This window comes from Bremia lactucae, linkage group LG16 (genome assembly GCF_004359215.1).
Source record: "Bremia lactucae strain SF5 linkage group LG16, whole genome shotgun sequence".
In the NCBI taxonomy this organism is placed as follows: Eukaryota; Oomycota; class Peronosporomycetes; order Peronosporales; family Peronosporaceae; genus Bremia; species Bremia lactucae.
In genome coordinates, this window is record NC_090625.1 from 239,570 (window position 1) to 265,012 (window position 25,443).

The 25,443-nt window shown below is 44.3% G+C and overlaps 1 protein-coding gene across 1 annotated transcript; it reads left to right on the plus strand.

Moving 5' to 3' along the window:
* Nucleotides 1–14,589: 14,589 nt before the first annotated feature.
* CCR75_005643 (uncharacterized protein) lies at nucleotides 14,590–16,896 on the plus strand (the record flags this gene model as incomplete). Its single annotated transcript, XM_067963721.1, has 1 exon — nucleotides 14,590–16,896. The coding sequence occupies one exon, from the start codon at nucleotides 14,590–14,592 to the stop codon at nucleotides 16,894–16,896; it is 2,307 nt and encodes a 768-aa protein (XP_067819370.1).
* Nucleotides 16,897–25,443: the final 8,547 nt, after the last annotated feature.

A 25,443-nucleotide genomic window follows, 5' to 3' on the forward strand; every position in this document is an offset into this window, starting at 1 on the left:
AGCGATGGCCTGTTATGGCATCAACTGTCATCTTATGATCCCTTGAGAATCTATGTGCCATATGACACAGATCTAAAACTGATGATCCTTCACGAGCTCCATGATGCGTCATCTAGTGAGCATCTGGGCCGTGAAAAGACATTCTTACGAGTGTCAGAGGAATTTTGGTGGCCCCACCTATATAAATGGGTGGCCAACTATATTCGCTCTTGCGAACAGTGTCAGCGCATTCAGCCTGCACCGTCCAGCAGTGCGTCACTAAAGCGCTACCGATTCCAACAGATTGTTAGAAGTCAGTAAGTTTGAGTTCCATGTTTGGCATGCCGCCCGACCACAAGGGTCGGACGGGGCTCGACGTCTTTGTAGACAGACTGAGCAAAATGGTGCATTTAGCACCATGTAAGACATCGATCACAGGCAAGGAGACAGCTCTCTTGTTCCTGGATCATGTTTACCGACTACACGGGATGCTCGAGTCCATAGTATCGGACCGGGATCCTCGTTTTACGTCTGGTTTTTGGTGACATGTGTTTGAGCTGCTTGGTAGCAAGCTCCACATGTCGACCGGGATCCACGTTTTACGTCTGGTTTCTGGCGAATGTGTTTGAGTCGTGGTGGATGTCTTACTCACGATAGCAGCTCCTAAAAAATGGAGCAAACAATTGCCCTTTGTGGAGTTCGCTATAAATACCAGTGTCTACGCCAATTCGGATAAGACATCGTTTTAAATTAACGGATCGCGCCATTCTCGGACGCCAGTCTCGTTTGTGCGCAGCCCGAGTCTTAGTGAGGGAGGCCCCTCACTATTCTCGGCGCGAATGAGGGACATAGTTTCGTCAATATGACTATGGCTCATGAGGGTATCATCTCAATGACTGAAACTTGCCCTGGTGACCCTGCCAATTAAGCAGTGATCAATAGAACTACGTCCTATGACCGACCTCTCGGCGGTGTCATAGGCGAGTTTGATGAAGCATGAGCGAGACTCAACGCTTTGTGGATGAGCGATTAGCCATCACGCGAAAAGTCTGCGACGCGGTAGCAAGCGCACAGGACAAGCAACAAGAATATGCGGATCGAAATGGTCGTAAAAATAATGAGCGCTTTTGAGTGGGTGAGAAAGTAATATTAAGGACTGCTACCTAAAAATGCAATTTCTGTACTACCTGAAGGTACTACGAAATTGTCGCTGCGTTTCATTGGGCCCTTTATGGTAGTAGAAGAGTTTGGAGACCTAAATTGTAGGCTCACCTTTCCCCGTACATGAAGACGCACCCCGTATTTTACGTGGGCCGTCTGAAACGGTATGTAGACCCAAATGAAGTCACATACCCCCATTTGTCAAAGGAGACCGATGGTGACGCCGGCTGTGAGTCGAGCGTCGTTTGGGTGAGGAGGACAGAGAAGACGAAAAATGATCAGCGGTTGACCCCTCCAGCACGAACAGGACTCGGAGAGCGAGGGACATCACGTGATTAACGCGGATCCATCAGCATTATCCGTTCAAAAAGGTCCAAGCGAGTCTTCAGGCATTCAAAACCCTGACGATCCTTCGCACGGACATTATGAAGATCCGAGGTCAGTCGCGAGACTTGACCCTCGAGGTCCGCAATACGTCGTTCAGCATCGCTTAATGCCTGTGACTGAACGGTCGAAGGTAAGGCAGCCTCGAGTCGGTGGGCAAGATCGCCACTCCTATCGGGCACCGCCTGTACGGATGGATGCGGGTGGGAGTCCACGCTTTTTTTCTGGAAGGTTCTTGCCCACCGCTCCGTGGGGCAGAGGTATCAGATTCTCGTCCAATGGAAAGATTACCCAAAGAGCTTCGACTCTTTAGAACCGATCGATACCCTACGTATTGATATGCCCGGCTTGGTGGCTGCCTATGAAAAGAAACACCAGCTAAGGCCTCTTCGCAAGTCTCAATTGGACAAGCAGAAGCAGTGTTGTGAGAAGAAGCAGGGGGTACAGTACCGCCCATGATTTCTTTGACACGCAAGCGGGTAAAATTAATTCGTAGCGACCGCTGTTTTATCGCATTCGGAATGCGGATAAATGCGGCGCAAGAATTCCGCCTCGTTTTGGTCGGGTGTTTCGTTTGACCGCAACACGACCGGGATCGGGAAAACATGCCCATGCGATTTTATCTGAGCCTTCCATGACTTCAAGACGTTATAATAATTAAATGCGTCTAGAAGAGCGCGCTCTAGGAGCGACGCTCTTGGCCCGTTTAAACAAGGCCATTAAGATGGAGGAGGCATCGGCGATATGCCACCCGTCATATAGCCACGATAAAAACGACTGGCGTGTAACACCGACTAAGCACTCTCACGTGTCGTCGGCGGAGCTTTAGACTCGAAATTATCTATGTCTGGACCATTATGGATAATGGTCTGAGCTTAAGTCGTTGCGGTTTTACCCAACGGAGAAGCTGCGCCTTTATCGGCAGCGCTTTCATTAATTTTCGCTGCGCTAGCCAGCGCAGACGACGAGACAGCATTGGAAAACTTTGCTGTCTCCATGTTACGAGTAATGAGTGAAGTTTGGATGGGGAATCAAGCGTCATCATCCTTCCTCATTAGCGCGATGTCCGCATCACACATTGTAGTCGACAATGAGCGACGGATCAGCATCCTCACTGTAAAAGTGGGATGGATCCTAAAGCCCCGCTAACGCGACAGCAGCAGTAGCTGTTGGCATTTCGACTAAGGCATTGGACGCTGCCGGCGTGTTGACGCGGCGCGTGCGCTTAGCGTGTGGTTGAGTGGGTGTCTTCGGCAGACGACCCACCAACGTCGCCCATTTTCGATGGCATATTATGCTCCGTGTAAGACACAGGTAGCAAGAGTGAAAGAGAGAGGTAAGCGGCGCGTAAAGCAGCTCGCTTCCCTCTGTCCTCTTTGGCGAATTTCAAAATGTAAATTCGTTCTTAAAGGGTGGGTGGTATACCGGGCTAAAGTTGCCCTAATGTCACACAGTCCCCGTTAAGTACATTGGTGTACTTAAGAGGATGGTCAATTACTAAACTTATGTAATTAAACCCAGCACTCGGGTGTGGTTCACATTTGTGACCAACCCTTGCGTATGTGATGCACATAGGTACATTCACATTAGGAGGGATGACGGCTAGCGTTATTCGTTACGCGAGGTATCTAGAAAGATACGCTCGCAATACATAATAGTGTTAATTAAAGAGATGACATTTTTGATTGGTAAAAATAGATATTTGTATTTTATACGATTAAATATAAATCAGTCTGAAAACTTCTTTTTACTTAGTAAGTGCGCACGAGGAGCCAGATTACCGTTCCCTGACGACACTTTGATAGAGTACTTGGTGCGTTGGGTGAGGTCACTAAGGCGCCCACCATAACTACCTCACGGCCCACGAGAGTAGACGGTCTAACCGCTTCCTTGCTGTGCTAGAGTGTGGGCTTAAGAAGAGCGTGGTCGCATTAAGACGTGCCCGCCTACACTAAGCCTGCATATGAAAATTGTTTCGATGTAAAAAATACGGGATCTACTGCTATACTTACGAAAAAATGCTTTGCAATTTTAGCAGTCACCGTTCGCAAATCTCGCACTGCGCATTTGTGGGAAGATGAAACATGCACACATCTCACAATGACCATCTTTAAGTTGACAACTGACGTCGAATTCCTCATATAATTCTTCTTATTTTAAAATAAGTCCGATACGGAGTAGTAAGTGCTCTAAGTATTTGAGCTTTTACAATAAGGTATACCTTTCTACTGGCTCTAAAACTAGAAATATCGGTGGAGGCAATTATGCATATGTTTTATTGTCTTATGACGTAGTTGCAGTTACTGGTAATACTGCCAGTGAGTCATAATATTGCATTTTATCGGTTGGGGTCTAGTATACAACTTGGAAATTATTATAAGTTTCATGCCGTGCCGTAAAAGTTTGCATAGTACTCTACCGTCATGTAGACGGCTTGACGGTGTTGTTTGCGCCAAAATCGGGCGGATGTCTGTTGGCGGGCATGTCTTAATGCGGCCACGATTTACTTAAGCACACACCTAGCATAGCGAGGAAGCGGTTTGACCGCCTTCTCTCACTTGCAGTGAGGTTGTTGTGGTGGGCGATTTAGCGACCTCACCCAACGCACTAAGTATTCTGGTATACGCGTCGTCACGGGAGCGGTAATTTGGCTCCTGGTGCGCACTTAGTAGAATTTTTTTTTAAGACTGATTTATATGAAATCGTATTATACATTAATTTCTATTTTTAACCAATCGTAAAATGTCATCTCTGTAGGTAACACTAATATGTATTGCGAGCAAATCTTTCTAGATATCTCGCCTAACGGATGACGCTAGCCGTAATCCCCGATAATATGAATGCTCTCAGTGACTTCACATACACAAGAATAATTCACAATGTGAACCACACCCATGTGGTAGATCCAATTACATTACCAAAGTAATTGACTAGCCTTGCTTCACAAGCAAAACTCTCAACACGCGGATGTGTGGGGAAATTAGGGTGTTAACAAATTGAACTGATGAGACAGCAGCATTTACAAGCTGCTAGCGTGCCGACGCTTCCACGTCGATCTGAAAGCTTAAAGATCAAAATCTTTAAGTTTAAGGCAGTCGAAAGCAACTTCCGTTTAAGATGGTTCATCGAATTAGGCGACTCTCTTTTAAGATGGCTCGTCATATTAGACGACACCATTAAAGCTCAAGTGATGATGCGACGAAAGTGAAATTTGGCATGTTCAACTTAGCCGGACGTGCCAAACGTCGGCCCTCAAGACTCAAGTTTCACAACTCATTGTTTTTTTAGTCGTATGACGTCTGAAAGACCCGGCTCAGGCAAGTATTCGAGCCGCCACGTGCCGAATTCAGGGCTCGAGACGAACTCCTGGATTTGGGGCATGCCAGACGGTCCTGTTAAGTCTCACCTGTTTCAGCTTGAACTTTGGACGCTAGACCAAGTAATATATGTAGCGGGTCAGGAGAACATCGGTCTTAAACAGGCTTTCGTCCACTGATTGCTTATCGTCCGCCGAGATGACAAGAAATTTGAGGTCTACCACCTATGGACTTCTCGTATGTAGAGAGCGAGAAACCTTGCTCTTCAAGTTACGAACGTTTACAGATATACAATCGCTGTTTAAAGACGGTCATTACACTTATGAGTGTAGTGCCCCACATCCAGTGCCTAAAACACTGAGCGAAACGATCGACCTCCCGCTAGAATCAGCGCAGGACGCGGATCCGACGCTGTTGCGAAATTGCAACGGCGATTCAGATCATAACAAAACGGTTGGGGTCGGTAGGTGCGGAGCGCCCTACGGATCCAGTAACGTCAAAAGAAATTGCTGGCCTGGCCTTAGCGAGGTGATGAGGATGACCTCATCACCTTGAAGATTATAGTGGCAAATGACCACTAACGTCCTTACTCGATTGTGTACTAACGTCCTTACTCGATTGTGGGGCGTCGAGCAATTTTATACGACGGCAATTGCTAGAAGATCGCAGGCTCACATTTTTTAGCGTGATATACCTCTAACGAGGATGACAGTGCGCCTAGCAACAGGTGCGACTTTAACAGTAAATAAACGTATCGTTGGTATCCAATACACGTTTAAGGGTAAGCAGTACACTGATGATTTCATCGTTCTTGATTGAAATGACATATTTGGTGTCATCCTTGGATTTCCATGGCTCAAAAAGAACGAGTCATGCATAAATTGGCAGCAGCAAGCCGTGACAATGTTTGTCTCTCATTCATCAGAAGGTCGTCGGATGAACGTCTTGAGCGTCTACAAGCGTGTGGATGTCCAATGAGTGAGTGCGATGGCCTCATTTGTGGCTCGGTAATTTGCAATACTGCACAAGACTCAGTGTGAATTTCCATCACACTGTGGAGTTAGAAACCAAGGCTGCGCACAAGCACAGGCAGCGTTGAAGTTCGACCACTCGAATAAGTTTAGTTGTACGAATGAAGGATGCTTGCTTCGAATGCAACATCCGAAAAACTTGAATCGCCTGTCTATAAGAGACAGTGTAAGAATATTAGATGGGCCTGATAGTCTATCGTAGGGGATCTCAATGTGGTAGCGCAACCACAGCTAGAGGCAGTAGGGGAGAATACTTCCCAAATAAACTTGAGGGGATAAGTCCCCAGAAATCTAGGTTCAAATGTTTTCAGGTACATTTGGAAATAAGTTTCAAAGCGAAACTGAGCGGATCAAGTGTTGGCACACCTCCGAAGCTAACTTCGGAGAATACTCAGTTGCCAACGATAGAACCAAAACAATTCTTGCGTGATCTGCGTAGTGGCAAAGTCAAGAAAATTTGCGTACTCGTTATAAATTAAGAAAATACGAGTGTCTTGAATTTCCTATTGTTAGCAATGAAAAACGCTACAGGGCAGAAGTTTCTCTTACTAAGCAGCGGGCCATTTTACATGCGGCAGTTGTAGTAAAACTAGTTTGTTTTGTAAATATAGCTTTTTGCTACATTTTTGGCTTAAAATTTTACCTTTAAAATGCAGGTAATCCAGCAATATATCATGCATTCGCAATCATATTTTGCAACGCCGAATGTGTCATAAAATCTTAAGCCATTCCGATTTTTTGTGAGCCTTGACTGATAATTATATTGCCTTATCCAAATATAGTATATGTATTGGACAACATTCGATTATGAGGATTCGTCGTACCTGTCAATTATTTTGATGAGCTTTGTAACATGATATTATTGCAATACAATACATCAGAGCAATAAGCCGAATATTTCTATAGGCAATATTGTAAAGCACGTATTCGAATTTAACGTGTGAATTGCTTGTAGCCAAATCTTAAGCTAGAAGTGTTTTCTTTTCTAGTGACATGATATTCGACCGTCTTGATGCTACTCATCTTGTTCCACAGCTGCCAATTGGTGTTGAAAATGGATTCCGTGGAGTTGTAGACCTTGTTGAGATCAGCCTTACATTGGTGTCTTGCATCCAAACGCTAATCAACAGCAAAATACCGTATACAATGCGAAAAATGGATAGATTTCGGTAGCTTCTTTAATCAAGGAGGACTTGATTTAAGCAAAAATATTGTACCCAGACCGAGAGATTTCAAATGACAGTCGCGAACCGGTACAAAGAATTGCGTGACAATGTAATGGCCTATACTATCGAACAGCGCAAAGTAATCGCTAGATTATTGAGTTCAAACATGAGGCTGTCCATGTGAAGTTGTTGGAATTCGCTCAGTCATATGTGTTTAAAATCCAATCGAAAAGTGGTGGATAGTGTGCGCCTATTATAAATAAAATCTTATGTACTGCCAATCCTTTATAGTCCACAAAATGGTAACATTGACAACCCCGTAATAGGCCGAAGAAGTGGTTTGCGATGCCACAAATGCTCACGTCCAACCTTCTTAATGGACAAAAAAGTCACTTCGTTTGAAGTTGTTGCGGAGCTACCTCGCTCCTAAAGTTAGAGGAAGACTTTTAGACTCAATGAGTCTCTTAATTATATAGAACTTATGGGTTTAACAATATAAGGAGTCTTACAAGCTATTAAAGCTTAATAATTCTAGTTCAAGGGATTCAGGTATTCGCAAAATCAAGTGGCAACTAGTGCACAAGAGTATATACCTTAGAAAAAAGGCTTCTATCTTTTACAGATCAATGCGCAAGCCTTATGAAGGCACTTAACGCTTTAAAATCAGAAGGGGAACTGCAGTTCATTTAATTATTTAATTTAAAATCTTACCCTAGCAAAATTAAAACTAGATTTTGGCCGCCAGATTTATATCTGGCGGCAACCAAATTTGTTACCCATCATAAATAACTTTTGAGTAATTAAATATATTAGAGTAGAATAAAAGGGTATATTACCCATAAAGTAAATGTACCACAACAACGGTTCTCCAACCGATGTGTGCCCCATTACACCCTTTCCTATCAGACTGTTGACACCGAGTGACAACATTCGCTTCATATCCTCTTTAGGATTGGAGCCGAAACAGCTAACCGTTTGGTTGTGTTTTCTATTCCTTTGTCCCATGACAATTAAGTGAAAGTCACAAACTCTAGCACCTTCTTTGACGATGAGAAAATGGTAGACTTTGGAAGTCACATTCCATCAGAGGATGGGGAACAAGAGCGTCGCTCTTACACGCCATCTCCTCCCGATGTCGGTGGGCCCCGAATCCATTCCCAGAACGTGGCACCGATGGTATCTTAATTGCATTGAGCAGGACACGGGACCCTGTGTCCAACATCATTACGAATCCGCTCGATGAAGAGCAAGAGCGGGCAATCCTCATAGAGGAACAAGCTTGTCATCGATCTGCCGAGATAGCGAAAGCTGAAGCTCAAAATGAATATAGATTTACTCCGCTTAGTGTGGAAGAGCGTCTCAAAGAGAGCGCGGGCCACGGCTTGGCCATCTGGACCTCCGTGCCACGGCGAGGACGCCGGAGGAGATGGCTACTCGCGACGCTCTTCTTGACAATACCTAACGCCAAAGGTAATAACGGAGGGTCAGTATCTAAGGTGTTTACGTGGTCACCGATGCCCGTGGGGCATCGGTGACCTCAATGAGGGAAATTCCGATTGTTTTGTTTCCAGACGAAAAAAACGACATGAAGTGAAAACGAAGTCTAATTTGAGAGCTGGATCCATCGGGCCCGCCGCCTCCACAATATTTAGAATATTAGAGAGTCTGTGGATGTGGCTGATGTCCATTTGGAATGGAAGCTTCGCTTCAATTTCGCCAAGCTTAAGGTTAAAGGCCAGTTTCGTTCGGCATTTATGCCACAAAACGAAGAAAGGTCTAGCTGATATTTCAGTGCTTCTGTTGACCGTGCAACCATGAAATGAAGCCGCACTGAGGCTTTAGATCCACCTTATACGATTTCTAGTGGTTGGAAGCGTCGTTGTACGCTAATTGACCCTGAGCTTGGCGCTCATAAATGTCAACGGCGTACGGGCAATCTTGCCGAGAGGCACCTTAAACTCCCAAGAGTTTTCAGAAGAGGCGTACCCCAGCCAATTCACCCGACGTCGTCGCTTTAAAAGTTTCTCCACGTGAAACTGACGGTTCCCTCGCGCATAAAGCAGCGCGGCAGGGGGCCGAGAATTGACGGAATCATTAAATGTTTTAAAGCACGAGGTGGAACTTCTTTGTAAGAACCTTGCTCGAGTTGAGAGATCTTTTGAGGTGGTTCAGAGCCGTCTTTGATGCTGGAGCGTCAGCAACCTTGTTTAGAGGGCCAGTAGGACATCCTGGTGATGATGAAGCAATCTGCGGCACGATCGCCTGTCTCGACACCAGCGCCTTTAAGTCCACGTGGGGGAGATCCCCATATGGCTTGAGCAAGCCGACGTTGAGACACTGGGTATGGACGCAGCTGGCTAGGAAGGTTTAGCGTGTAAGCTAGGCCTTTCTTGGCCACGACCATAATTGGTACAATAAAGCGCGGGCACAATTTGGTCTTGAAGACCGCGAAAACCAAGTTGGTAGGTAGATTTTAAGCGTTTAGTAAAACTCGATCTCGGACCATATAAGAATCAATACAGCTTCTGTCTTTGGCATCTGCTTGTTCTTTTTGTTTGTCTTGGCTATCAGCCATCGTGTCACGCACATGTCTTAAGACACTAAATTGCATCGCGAAGAACTCGCTTATATGTTTCCGAACGGTAACAGGGCTGATTTCAGCCAGCCTATCGGCTAATTCTCCATCATCAAGCCCTGAGCCACGCAGTGGAATCGTTAAAAGAGCGCGTAAGTTGGTGAAGCCGTTGACATAGAACGGAGTATAGCCTGTAGAGACATGTACAGCGTTATTAAACACTGGGAGCATCGAGCTCCAGCGCTTTGGTGTCTGAGCACAAGCACTGCGTAAAACGTCTTCATTGAACGCGATTGACACGTTCAATTTGATAATCGGCCTGCGAGTGGTGCGCGGTGGACATGTTCAATCTGGTGCCAAGCACTCAAAAAAAAAGATTCCAGAATTTACCCGTGAACCGGGGTCCCGATCAAAGACAATTGTTACTGGCAAACCGTGTTGTCGAATCACGTGATCAATGGACAGCCTAGACGTACCTTCACCATCAATGATAACCGGTACAGCCGCTAAGTGAACCATTTTGCTCAATCGGTCAACAAACACCAATATGCCGGAGTTACTGGACAAATCTTTCGGTAGACGAAAGCAAAATCGATACTAATGGACTCTCAACACCATATGGGTACGGAAAGACTTGCCAGTGGCGCAGCAGCATGCGCCGAGAGATTAATATCCGTTGGCGAGTTTCGCATATGCGCACGTATGTGCTGACGATCTGTAAAGTTTGGGCCACCAACAAATCTGGCTTACAGAGCCGTAGGTCTTTTCTACCGAGTTGACCACCAAGTACAGTATCTCGCGCCTCATACAGGATTCGGTTCTTTAAATCCTTATCATGAGGAACATTGACGCACGGAGGATCCGCATCGTCCGTGCAATAAAGCAACAGGTCGTTATCCATAGAATATCGATGTGATCTTGCACGCAAACGTGCCGATACATTAAAACCCGATTCAGTGCTCTTTGGAACTCGTAGCAGAGCTACACACTGCTCATTCTTGGCGTGAGCCGAACGAATTATTCAGTAATAGGCGACCTGATAGTCGATAAATGAGGAATCTTTAATTCGACCTGCGTGATAATGCATCGGCCAAAGCATTCTGCTTGCCAGGCTTATACTTCACCTTAAAGTTGTATTCGGCAAAAAAAAGATAGCCATCGAGCCATACTCTTTGAGAGATGGGGCGACTTAGTCGCAGTGTGTAATGCCGCGTGATCTGTATATATCACAAACGGCTTAGAGCCGAGCAGATGAACTCTGAATTTGACGAGAGCATACTTTATAGCAAGTATCTCTTTGTCATGAACTCGGCTGTTCTTTCCATGGCTTTAGCTGTCTAGATTCAACGCAATAACACGTTCACGCCCATCAGCATCTGTTTATAACAGAGCACCGCCAATGGCAAAATCTGATGCGTCAACGACGACACTAAAGGCTAATTTATTTGCCCCCCCCTTAAACTAGAGGATCCCTATTATTAGGTGGTTATGCGTTGTAGACGCATGCACCGAATTATTGATGGCGAATTCGACTATCTTTTAAAACTCGCTTCAGTTCGGAAACGATTGGACGTAACCTCAAAGTATCTCTTCAAAAACGCATTTACGCTTTCCGTCTGTCCATCTGTGTCTGGATGATCAGAACTTGACATAGTCAGCCGTGTTCGGAGAGGTCGGAACACGGATTGGCAAAATGCCGCTGAAAACGGTGGATTTCTATCTAAGACCAGTTCACGAGGTGTACCGTGGAGTTTGAATACAGTGTCGATAAAGACACGGGCACAGCCCGGAGCCGTGATCGACTGGTACTGCAGCAAGATGTACCATCTTGCTGAATCTGTCTGCAAAAACAAGGATTACACTGTTTTGTGATCGTCTTCGGGATATCCGAAGACAAAGTCCATAGTTACGGCCTGCCAACATTCTGCCGGAAGTGGTAAAGGTTGGAGATGTGCACGGGTTGCAGGTCTGGGCTTCACCCGTTGACATACCTCGCAAGCACAGATGTACTTGCGCACAAACTGATACTGGCGGGGTCAGTAAAAAGTCGCGACTTACAGTGACATAAGTTTTCTCACGTCCACAATGCCCACTTGTTGTTGCATAGTGACACTCATACATGATGCGCGAGCGCAAATCATTGCGAGTTGGGACGACGACACACGGAGTGTCGCCGGCAACGGCTGTGTAATACAATAAGCCGTTGCGTGTTGTGTATCGATTGGATGACGATCATCATGAAGCCGGTAAGTCTTTAAAAATTTATCGGATAGATTCATTAGATGATCCATTATACGCAGAAGGTCCTTTCTGCGTAGGCAATCTTTTTGTCATCAAATAAGGCTGATAACGGAACACTTTAAATGGGTGTTGCAACAGTGGGTTTATTTCCACTGTTGGAATGCGCAGCCGGCTCGAAATCGGGTCGGCATGATAATGAATCAGCGACGAAATTAAATCGTCCTGATTTATATTTCATAACAAAATTATACTTCGGGAAGAAGGATAGCCACCTCGCCATTCTTTGCGAGGAATGTGGGCTGCTCACGGTCGTGCGTAATGACGCATGGTCCTTATATACGATGAACGGTTTATCTCCGAGACCCTCAATTTAGCCAGTGTATATTTTAAGGCTTGGACTTCCTTGTCATGCATTGGTTAATTGCGTTCAGCTGGTTGGAGCTGACGCGATTGGTAACAGACGACGCGCTTTGCGGCGTCTGAATCGTATATCATTAACGCCCAGCCAATTGCGAAATCGCTGGCATCTAAGACTACATGGAGTGGTCTGTCTTGATCTGCAGTCGCCCATCTCGGCGATTGCAATCAAGCTTTGCTTGATATTATTCAAGGAACGCTGACAATCAGCGTTCCATAACCATATATTGTCTCTTTTAAAGAGACGAGAGAGATGAACTGTCATCTCGGCAGAATTGCGTGAGTACTTGTGCAAGTACGCCGCTAATCAAAGGAACTTTCTAAGTCCCTTGACATCGAATGGAACTGGCCAGTCGGTATTTGCCCTGATCTTTTCGTAATTAGGACGCACGCCGTGTCAGTGGCCACTGCTTCATGACACAATATCTCGAGCCCGGTTTGAGCTCGATCTCATGTCGGATGCCTTTAGCCTTAGGCTACTCGCACGGAACTGCTTTGGGGAATACATCTTTGAATTCAATCAAATCTTTGTATAAAGAATTTGTCTAAAGTTACTCAGAGGATGGAGAAGTATATCTCTCAATCCGAGTGTTCACATCGAGAACACTTTCGTCGATCAATTAGCTGCTGAAAACCCGTTTGTTCTCTACAAACTTTTTCGCTATCCGAATATCGGTTACGCATTCGTCCTCTTTGACGAAAACGCAGATCCTCTTGATTCTACCACTATGCAGATCTCTCAAGAACTGCTTGGTTTTTAGGGTTTTAATTGAGTTATCTCCGAAGTTAACATCGGAGGCGCATACAGATCAAGAGTATAAGCGCCTTTTCTTGATCCGTTATTAACCAAGACATTCAACGTCTCGGTTTCTTCCTGGTATTTGTCAATAGGCTGTCGAGGGATCAATCCCTCGGAATGCTGAATTCTAGTCAATTCAGCATTAATTATTCAAGTTTTTTTTTTCTAAAGTATGTGGGGACTTATTCCTTCAACGTCTTACCGACTGTGATTGCGCTATCACAGTCGGGTCCTCTACCGTCGACTCTCTACTTGACCTAGGATCATCGTGTTGCCCCTTTTGAACAACCGGTATATTCCTTGAATGTTGCTCGCTAGACGCACATTCATGTCTCAATCCACTCGACTTATTTGAGTGGTGGACCTTCGGCGCTGCATGTGTATTCGCACAGCCGCCGGCAGCTGACTCCACAGGGTGATTAGTAATCACACTGTGATCTTGTGCAGTTGTACTAACGACCGTAGCTTAAGTAAGGCCATCGCTCTCCCTCGTAGCACATCCACACGCTTGTGAACGCTCCAAAATGTTCATTAGATGGTCATCTCATTAACAAGTGGCAGGCATCTTTACGGATCGATGCTGCCAGTTGATCCTTGGCTCATATTTTCTGAGCCAAGGCAAACCTAGGATGACATCAAATTTGTCATCCAAATCCAGTACGATGATGATTTCATCATACTGTAAATCTGTTAACGTGTAGTTAAATTTCACTACGCGTTTCGTTACTGTTATCGATGCGCCTGTTGCTAGACGCACAGCGCGAGTGGTGCCTCACGTCGCTTCACGCACACTAATACGTGCAGAGGAAGACTCTCTTTAGAACACTTTCTCTAAAGAGAGTTATAAGTAAACTGTATTTAATATAATACAGTGCTTCTGTTTCTATCTACTTAATACCAACTTAATTATAAACTAATACATAACATGTAATAAAGTCTTTTCTGTATCTCTTTTTGTGTGCGTCCAGTGCTGACGGGGGACCGCGGAGCAAGTAGATATAATGGCAAATATCTTGCAATGGATAAGCTGTTCGAAAATTACTATGTAAAGTAAAATTCTCCAACTCTACCTTTTGTTAATTAATATATTCATTAACAACCTTTTAAGTGTTAATTTCACGTAAAGATACACCTCGTTACAGGCGATTGGCGGCGTTAATTTTAACTTAAAGTAACCAGTAATATTTAGTATTATTTCCTGTAAGAGGAAAAAATATTCTTATTTTATATAAGAAGAAATAAGATAAAATGTACAAATAATTATCTTTATTAATTAGTTGACTTGATTCATCCAATGTTATCAAATTTGGAAATATTGACGCAACGAGACATTAGTTCGAAGAGTGATATAATTCAACTGTTGCACTGCGTCTCCTGTCGAACTGGAAGAAGTGGAAAGTTCTACGGAATTTCTCAGTTAAAGCTTAAATCATTAATTTCACTTTTCAATCTATGCTGTTTACAACCTCAAGGGATAATCTGCGGCGTTTAGAGTTCCCAGAAAGACAAAACACGTATAATGAAGCTCTTATGTGCCATAGTCGGAGAGAGAAGCGTATTCCCTGTGACCATTGACGAAACGAAGTCAGTGGTGGCCTTGAATGACGCTATCAAAATTAAAAACTCAAACAAAATAAAATGCGATGCTGCCGAACTCGAGCTGTACTTGGCGAGAAAGGGGAACGCGTGGCTGTCAGATAGCGAGCCGAGTGCACAGCAACTTATAAAGGGAAATGTGGATGATGACATCGAAAGTATGCTTGATTGCAAGCCATTGATGTCAACTCGGTCTATCCAGCGTTATCTAAACGAAAACCAAATGCCCGCGCCGCAGCCAAGGCAAATTCACGTGCTGGTAGTGGTCCCACGACAAATTCTCTCTATTTCGCGGAACAGCAAAACCGCGAAAACTGTGGAAAGGTATGAGACTCTTTCCAAGACACTTGCTAGTCAACAACAAGTCGAGTCACTTTCGAAAGCAATCCGCTCAATTCTCGAGAGCAAAGATGAGGTTACACCATTTGTCGTTTTGGAAAGCTCGTCTGGTATGGGAAAGACGCAAATGGCATTCAACTTGGACGCCACTGGACAATTTGATATTTATCACATAATGTGTGACAATGTCGATGATAAAGGACAAGACATTAGTGCAGCGTATGCATCACGTAGCCGCGTTTTCGAAAATTGCCTGAAAAAAGACTTTGAAATGACGAATGGGCCAAATACGGGCAGCATTATGTTATTGCAAGGTGAAAATTATTTATCTCTTTATGGCTTTATCTATGCTGCACTGCTCGAAAAAAATGAATTGGAAACAGCTGTTTGGACTCGTAACGATGTCAATCAGGCACTCAAAGATCGTGTTACGAATGGAAAAAAGCCCTTTATCTTTTTTCTAGATGATTTTCCGCGTGAAATTGATCGAAAAGCCGCATCAAACGATCGTTGGGCTTACGATAATAGACGTCGCCTTCGTCTCATGCTAAACGTATTTCGATCGTTTGGTCTTGTTGTGGTAGTCAGCTCCACGAGTGGTACGGCACGAGGTTTGACTTCGGTTTCCTCTGGATCGCGATGTCCTGCGGATTATCTGTGGTGCATAGTGCACCCACTTTTACCTCGCACCGTAATTGGCAGTGATGTTCAAATACTACCAACGGTTTTCCAAAACATTGTCGCGAATAGTCGACCGCTCTTCGCTGAGATTGCTATCCAGTATATACGGGAAAATCCGTGGAATGTCGGCAATAATACAGCAAATTACTTAAATGCACTGGTTGGACATTTGGCACCACTATTGGCCCGGAGGAAGCAAAGACGACATCACGAGTTTGAAATTGGTCAGCTATGCTTGTTGCTCTGCTCGAGTTGTCGTGTTGAAGACGGTAAATTGAATTTGATTGACAGTCATTATGCTTGCTTAGATGAAAAGAGGACATTTAGGCTGTTTCTGAAGGCAAATGGCAATTCTTACAAAGCCGACGAAGCCGAATTCGATTTTGAAGACAGAAGAAGCTGGAAATGTCGTAGTGTGTTTCCTCACCCGTCGAATGACGTCCTTCTTTACTTGACTCTGACGGGCGGTATGTCATATCGTCCGTTTGACCTTTCCTTGCGTGAGGTCTTTTTGTCAGTGCCGACTACAACAATGTATTTGCATGATACCAACGAGCCTATGGACGAGAAGCAGCGTTTCGAAGTGTTCGTGTTCGCGGCTGTCGTGTTGGCGAGTCATGTTGCCGGACTTGGTGGGGTGGCATTCCCGACATTTTTGGGTCGGCTTTTGTACGAATTGGGCGTTAAGTCACAAGATGTGAAGATAGATTTTCCTGTAGGATTTGAGACACGCGGGAATTGGGTCGTTCCATTCTTGTCTCCTCCAAACGTAAAATGGCCAGCTTGGCTGCTTAATGACGAATTAAAGTTGGACAATTTCGTCCAAACTGCCAACAGTGAAACGATCGACTTTCGTATTGATTCCGGGCTGATATCTGGCGAATGCAACGACGAGGAGCAGCCTCTGTCGCTCGAGACAATAAGAAAGATTCTGTCGCGTGTACCGGCTGAATCCAAACTGCATTTGGTAGTGACGAGGGGATTGCAGAAAGAATATTTTATAAGGGAAGAAACATATGCAGCATTTGTGCGAGAACACAATTTGGCAACAATGGATGTCTATCGCGTTTCATGTGGTTCGAAGCTAGAGGAAATTGTTGGGATAGAGAATCAAGAATTGCACAAAGTACAGTGCATGGATGATGGTAGCACGAAGCACTGTGAAAAAAAGCTCGTCATTTTCGTTGAGATTGGCAATGGAAGAATCTAGTCTCCAGAATTCGATTTGCATGCTGTTTGCGTTATAATCAATACTACTTGTTTTGACGTACATTCCATACAAATGCCGACTATATCGTAGGGAAAGTTTTTTTTACCTCTTTCGTTAAGCTGGTTTTTACGATATAATACATTCTTTCTCTAAAATACTACGAAGACACCGTTATGAACAATTAATGCGCCTAGGTTGGAATAATAAAAAAAAACTTGTCCCATTATATCATCAATTATTATTGAAAAATAAATGAAATTTAAATTAATTGATAATAATAATAATTCAATAGACATTTAGATAATTTATTTGACGCAAACTCCGAAGCGTGTAATCTTCGACAGGAGCTTGCTGCTCAATATAAGGCGAAGCAACGATGTAACGAGTTGTATCGTTAAATAAGTATTATTTTCTAAAAGAGGAATAAGTAATATTATGTTCCATGAACAGAAATACGATAAAAAGTACTAATAAATATCTTTTTTGATTAGTTCCTAAATTAAAAAATTTGGTAATATCGAGGCAATAAGACATTAATTCTATTGATTGGTGTTGATTCAAGTTTTAATCAAACGCGCCAATCATTACAAGACACGATTGTGGGGTGCGCAATTTTATGACTCTCACGTCCGTATTTCCGTCCATAGCCCAGCTATGAACGAAAACATCGTCGAAATAACTTTGTGCGAATTCATGCACGGGTCTTAACAGATTCAGTACGCATATGTTGAATGTTGGGGGGGGCCCTTACTAAGCCCCTGTGGTATTACTAGCCATTCCTAGAGCATCCCACTGGGAGTGCTCACTGCTGTGTACGGGATGTCCCGTATATATTTTTCAAGTCGAGGCCGTCCTTGTCCTTGAAATATTTCACAGCCGCTGAATTCCTTGAGATCAGCAGAAGCTAAGGAATCAAAGCCTGCATCGATCGCTGTGCTACTCGCCCTTTAATCGAACTTATAACCTGTTGAGGTATGCTTTGCATGCATAGGAGGCGCCATACATAGTAAGTTACATATATAATAAATTCAGAAGAAGCTTGCGAACAAAACCACATACATTAATACAGTTTTACTTTTTCTCTATTCTTACGCCTTAAACTAGACCTTAAGCTAATTTACCTTAGCTTTATAAGAAACCTTTCTCTGTACCTTTTTGTACGTGAAGTTTCGAGGAACCGCACCTTCACTGTAATCAGTAGGTTGACTAGTACTGTTATTATTACTAGCAAAGGTGCCTAGTTACAAATGACCGGATAAGGTTAAAAAAAGCCTTCAAGAAAAAGAGGAACGCAGGCGTTTACCTAGAACTGTTCGGTTGACTTTGAACAATTGTATTAAGGACCTGATGCACTTGATTCACAAAAAAGCTTCATTAGACCAGTCTGGCGTAAACACAATGCAATTGGTGTGAATCCTTAGTCAATTCAAGATGCCGTGATTGAAAAAAATGATCTTCTCAGCATGTGCCAATAATTGCTCGAGCAGCGCGTCTTCTACACCAACTTCATGCTTTACAACTATGCCGCGGTTGGTCCTCTTTAAGAGCAACTTAACTCGTTGGTCTGGTAGGACCATTGATCGATATCAACTTTCATTTTTGACTCATCCAGACTTCACAAGTCTAGTGACGACAAAACGGAATTCTTCATTGATACCGTTTCCAGCATCGACGGTACACATGTAAGCGGGCAAAGGATGTCACTCCTTCGTTCCAAGCTTGGGAAGCATTCGTACAGAGTGATCGTAGCACCGGCCGCGAGGTCTGGCATGAAAACCCGGTTTATTCTCCGTGACCGGTTCGATAAAAAAACCGTAAGCGGTGCACGCTTGAAGCCGCACCGATTGTTTAAAGAGGCATGAATACCTTGCCTCTCGTGGGGGAGTGATGCCATGCTGATTTAAAGGCGCAGGTCATGCCTCAAGGAGGCATTGTCCCTTGAAAAACCACATTGAAGGGCGATCATTTCTTGTGAGATGCGCAAAAGATTGAAAACTTACGAGCGCGGGAAGCGCTCGTTTTCTGATGGACCCTCTGTCTAGGAAAATTAGTCTTGTCGTACTGTGCGACGAGACTCGGAACGTCCATCTTCAATTGGAAACAAGGTTCTCAACGACCATGCGAGGTGGATACCCCTGCCAACGAACGAAGTAATTCGCTCGAACCCTTTTCACCTAGCGGTGGTTTAGGAGGCGTTCAACAAGGAAACGCTTTTCACCACTCGAATCCGTCAATGAATGTGGAGAGGAAGTAAAAATCGGGTCGTCTCGTTCGCCAAACACGTGACTTAGATCGTGTCGTCCATTATTTACGGGAGGACATGGAACAATTCTGTCGTCGCTGAAACGCGACGACGGTTGACGGTATTTCCCTCGAACAGTTGCAGAACGATGCGCAAGTTGCGGTCGAACAACTTGCGAATGAAAGGACACACGGACCGATATACTTGAGCAGTAATTTACTGCCCACATTCGTCACTACATGTTTTGGAAGGTTTCCGTATCCAGTAGGACTAGATCGTGAACTTTAAATGAATGAGCGTTTAAGCTCCTGCCTGAGGGCCATTTCTGTCGATCCACCGCATGAGCGATGAAAATTTTGTACGAAACGAACCACAGTTTCTCTACTTTGCAGAAATTCTCCTGCTGACAGGTTTTGTTTTTGTCTTCAGTGCGATAGATTGCACGGCGGAGATGTCATTCTCCTCTTTACTGAGAGCATTATTGTTCTAGAAAATGTTTTTGGTTTTGTTCCTGAGTCTTTTAGCATCGTTATCAAGGCCAGCAATAACATTATTGGAATTGCTGAGTTTGGCCACATTACCGTTGATTAGATCAACATTGGTATCTTTCATATTGACCTTAGGGCTAATGCGTGATGAGCAAGAGCTAGAAGGTTCTTTGCTCGTGCGAGTCCTCCCCTAATATAAGAGATACTCCTATACAAGGTGTGTATGAGAGGATGGCTTAAACCGTTCACAAAAAACGGTGTATGCTTTGTAGAAGGATGCACTGTATTGTTTATGGCAAATTCTACCATCGGCAAGAACTCGCCTCAAATCTAAGAAGAATGGACGTTTCCGCGAAGTATCTCTTCGAGACTACGGTTTGCCCGCTCCGTCGGACGATCTGTTTCAGGATTGTTAAAAGTTGACATTTTGAACTGCCTTTTAGTGATTTAAACAAAATTTGAAAAACCTCCGCCGTTGATCTAGAGACTCTATTTAAGACCAGTTCGGAAGGTAATCCATGGAGTCGAAATAGCGTGTCAACAAAGACACAAGCACAGCCTTTGGATGTGATCGACTTTAGGACGGCACCAAGATGTACCATCTTGCTAAAACGGTCAACAAAAACAAGAATATTATTATTTTTGTGGGTGTCTTCGGGGAATTCGATGACGAAGTCCATAGATACGGACTGCCAACACTCTATCGGAACAGGCAGAACGGAGCACGGGGTGAAGCACAAGGCTTCATTCGATGACAAACTTCGCAAGCAGGTATGTACTTGCGGACGAGCTCATAGTGGCGTGGCCAGTAGAAGTCGCGACTTACAGTGACATAAGTTTTCTCACGTCCACAATGCCCACTTGTTGTTGCATAGTGACACTCATACATGATGCGCGAGCGCAAATCATTGCGAGTTGGGACGACGACACACGGAGTGTCGCCGGCAACGGCTGTGTAATACAATAAGCCGTTGCGTGTTGTGTATCGATTGGATGACGATCATCATGAAGCCGGTAAGTCTTTAAAAATTTATCGGATAGATTCATTAGATGATCCATTATACGCAGAAGGTCCTTTCTGCGTAGGCAATCTTTTTGTCATCAAATAAGGCTGATAACGGAACACTTTAAATGGGTGTTGCAACAGTGGGTTTATTTCCACTGTTGGAATGCGCAGCCGGCTCGAAATCGGGTCGGCATGATAATGAATCAGCGACGAAATTAAATCGTCCTGATTTATATTTCATAACAAAATTATACTTCGGGAAGAAGGATAGCCACCTCGCCATTCTTTGCGAGGAATGTGGGCTGCTCACGGTCGTGCGTAATGACGCATGGTCCTTATATACGATGAACGGTTTATCTCCGAGACCCTCAATTTAGCCAGTGTATATTTTAAGGCTTGGACTTCCTTGTCATGCATTGGTTAATTGCGTTCAGCTGGTTGGAGCTGACGCGATTGGTAACAGACGACGCGCTCCGCACCGTCTGTATCGAATTGCATTGACGCACAACCGATTGCGAAATCGCTGGCGTCACAGTCCACATGGAATGGTCTGTCTTGATCTGCAATCTCCAAGATGGGCGATTGCATCAAGCTTTGCTTGATACCTTCAAACGAACGCTGACAATCAGCGTTCCATAACCATTTCTCGTCTTTTTTCAAGAGACGAGAGAGATAAACTGTCATCTCGGGATAAATGCGGGAATACTTGTGCAAGTACGCCGCTTATCCAAGGAGTTTTCAACGTCCCTTGACATCGACTGGAACTGGCCAGTTGGTTATTGCCTTGATTTTTTCGGGATCAGGGCGCACGCCGTGTTTACCGACAATGCAGCCAAGAAGTGGTATTTCGCTTGCAGCGAATATTCACTTCTTGAGATTTGCGTACAACTTATGCTTTCGCATAAGTGTAAGAACCTGAAAACGTGAGTTTTATGACCTTCTAAGTCCGTCTTTCCGTCCATGGCCCGGCTATGGACGAATACATCGTTGCGAATTCTTGCACCGGTCTCAACAGATTTGTAACGCATCTGTTGAATGTTGCAGGGGCGTTACTAAGCCCTTGTGGCATTACTAGCCATTCCCAGTGCATCCCATTCGGAGTGCTCACTGCTGTGTACGGGATGTCCCGCTCACGCCTAAGGATCTGATGAAATTCATCCATCAGAACCATAGACAAAAAGATGGCACTCTTAGACATAGTATCTATGATTACGTCTTTTCGATGTATCGGCATTTGAGCCGGTGCCGTTGCAGCATGCAAATTATTGAATGCGTGTAATACCAGCGACCCCTCTGTGGCCTTTCGCACACAGAAGGTCGCAGAGCTATATGGGAAGGTTGACTCCCTCATATGGCTCGCTTTTGATCGATTGATAAAGAATTTATCGATCGCAAGTACTTGTTGACGAGGCAGCAGCCACTGCTTCATGACACAGTAATTCGAGCCCGGTTTGAGCCCGATCTCATGTCGGGTGCTTTTATCCTTAGGCAACTCGCATGGAACTGTTTCAGGGAATACATCCCGGAATTCAAATTCTTGTATAAAGGATTTGTCTTAAATGACTCCCAGGATTGAGTAGTATCTCTCTCAACCCGAGTCTTCACGTCGAAAACGCTCTCGTCCATCGATGAGCTGCTGAGAACCCGTTAGTTCTCTGCAGAAATTACCGCTGACCGATTATCGGTTACGTATTCGTCCTATGTGACGAATTCGCAGATCTGCTTGATTCTACCAGAATGCAGATCTCTCAAGAACCGCTTGGGTTCTAGGGTTGGTAATTGAATTATCTCCGAAGTTAGCTTCGGAGGCGTATACAGATCAAGAGTATTAGCGCCTACTCTTGAACCGTTATTAACCAATATCATTTATTGTCTCGGTTTCTTCCTAAGATTTATCCACAGGCTGCCGAGGGATCAAACCCTCGAGATGCTGAAGTCTAGTCACTTCAGGATGAACTGTTTGAGGAGATTTCTTCTCAAGTACATGGGGACTTAATCTCTCAGCGTCTTCCGACTGTGATTGCGCTATCACAGTCGGGTCCTCTACGGTCGACTCTCTGCTCGACCTAGAATCATCGTGTTGTTCATTTTGGACAAACCGGTATCTTCCTTGTATGTCGCCCGCTAGGCGTACATTCATGTCTCAATCCACTCGACTTATTCGAGTGGTGGATTTTCGGCGCTGCTTGTGCATTCCCACAGCCGCCGGCAGTTGACTCCACAAGGTGATTAGTTAAAACACTGTGATCTTCTGCAGTCGTACTAACGATTGTACCACAAGTGAGGCCATCGCACTACATCACACGCTTGTGGACGCTTTAAGACGTTCATCAGATGGCCATCTGATGAACAAGTGGCAGGCATCTTTACGGATCGATGCTGCCAGCTAATCCTTGGCACATATTTTCTGAGCCAAGGTAAACCAAGGATGACATCAAATTTGTCATTCAAATCCAGTACGATGAAATCATCATCGTACTGTGAATCTTTTAACGTGGAGTGATCGAGCTCTGAAATCAGCCCTAGGCGGTTCAAACGTCTGTTTGAGCCGGGCTGATAAAGCCTCTAGCGACCCAAAGACATATCTTAGGGATATTGCACCCTTGATGACTCGGCCTTAGGCCTACAATGCTTTCAGCATTTAGTGAATCGTTGTTACAACGAGTGTTTCACGACGGAGTATGTGCCGTTTCACCCCCTTTTTCTGAGTTGCTCAAAATTAATGTTTGCAATATTGGAGCCTTCAGCTCAGACATTCCAATGTCTAAACCACTGAAAGACTCAGTCAATGATTCGCGCCAATAGCGCTTTTGTTGCCTAGCAAAGGTTGGTTCATGACTCCAAAACTTTGCAACATTGCGCGTGGCGCCTAAGGTCTTGGACCTCCAATCGATCCAAGGCTCATGGTGTTATAACCAGGCCATACCAAGGATGAGACCATATCTCGAATCCAAATCAAGGACGAGACAGCATTCCATACTGTCAAAGTCCAGAAACATTATGCCTAAGTCCAATGGAACTTTAAGAACAGTGAAACGAGTCCCAGTCGCTAAGCGAACAGTGATTGTATCATTTTCATGCGCTTAAAAGCGACGCTAGCGTAACTAGCGCTAAAAATCAATTCGTCAAAAATAGCTTTATTTCTGAGCCAATATCTCGTAATACCGCACCCGCAATAACCGCTGCTGCGATTCAGGTCAATAAACTCTATGGACCTGAAGAGATTATGCTGATACTACCTTCAGATCATTTAATTAAGGGCAATATAGAATTTAAAAAAGCCGCTTGCTGTCTTAGTTTTTGCATCATAGTTTGTGACCTTATCAAGCTTTGGTTTTATAGGTTTAATATTTATATATCCAATGCACCTAAGATCGATATTCGGCCAATGAAATAAAAGCTGTTGGATTTCATGGCCAGACTGTATACCACAATCCTAATGAAGGATTGACCTGGCAAATTGGTAATCCACATATGCTTGCTTCTAGTATTGGTATAGATGTTATTCATGATTTCAGAAGTATTATTCTTGCTTTTGAATTTGCTAGAACTATCTTTTCTCTTTTTAACTCGATACTTTCGATAAAGTATCATGGCTCACAAAAAAGGGCTTCTGGTGATCCTTATTATTACCATCCTTTAGAATTTGAAAAAATATCAGCTTTTTTGGTTCAAAATTTGAACTTATACCATTTGTTTAGACTGTATTTTTATGTGGAAAAACGAAACAAAAGCGGACATAAAAAAGGGAAGCACAGCAGCAAACGAAGTTTTAGACAATTTCCGTCTGCACACCAGGGCTCCTAAACAACCGATGCTAGAATCTGCATAATTGATTACGCAAATTTTCAAACCACTCTGACGTAACCTTCCTTTTGTCCATTTTTAACCTACCAAGCATTTTTAATAATTAAAGGGAATTTATAAGGCCTATGTCGCATGATTGCAAGAAGCTCCTGAGTCAATTAAAATTGACCATGGCTTTTCAAAGCCCTTCACAGTCGCTTGAGCGACGAACAAGCCAGGCTTGTACTCCCGCCCCGTGTTATTACGCACCCAGCTAATTGGGGCTAGGTCGTGTTTATTCTCACATTTGAGAGATTCAACAGAGCTAGGTCTTTCATAGAAGGGCGCTTCGCACCTACTGGGTATCGACGTTTATTCGCACTGTACCGTGTAGGTCGGAATTGGTGCTCTTTCGAGCTTTACGCTATTTTGTAGGGGGTAGGCCGGACGTAAATGTTTCGTTCTTCCGCACATATAACATCTACAATATTTTAATGCTGTTTCACAGCTTGAAAAGTCTCTTTTCCTTTCTAAACGAGGCTTGGATCCATGGGTTCCGGTCTATAAGACGGTACCCATTTGCTCGAAGAGCTTGTTCGGTAAACAGGCGTGCTAACACGAGCCGACTTAAAGTCGAACTCAGCGTGTAGCGCTATGGCAACTAAATCTTCAAACGTATCAGGATGAGATCGGGATAATTCCGTCAGGGCAACGCCCTCATTGAGACCCCCCATAAAGATTATTAACAAAATTGCTCCTTCCGCCGGGTCTTGATGCATAGATGCAATGAGAGCTTTCAACTCCTTGACATAGTCCCGTAGGGTTCGTTTACCCTTTCGAGTCGCTAGGAGCCGTGATCGTATGCGAAAAGCCTGATCAAGCTGTGCAATTATGCTGGTCATTTGCTGTTTCAGCGAATTTGGTGAGGGAAAAACGTCGTTGATGGACGTACTGCACGATAGTACCCACTCCATGGCTCAATCTCCGAGGTTTGAAATGGCCATAGCCACCTTCTGTCGTCCTGT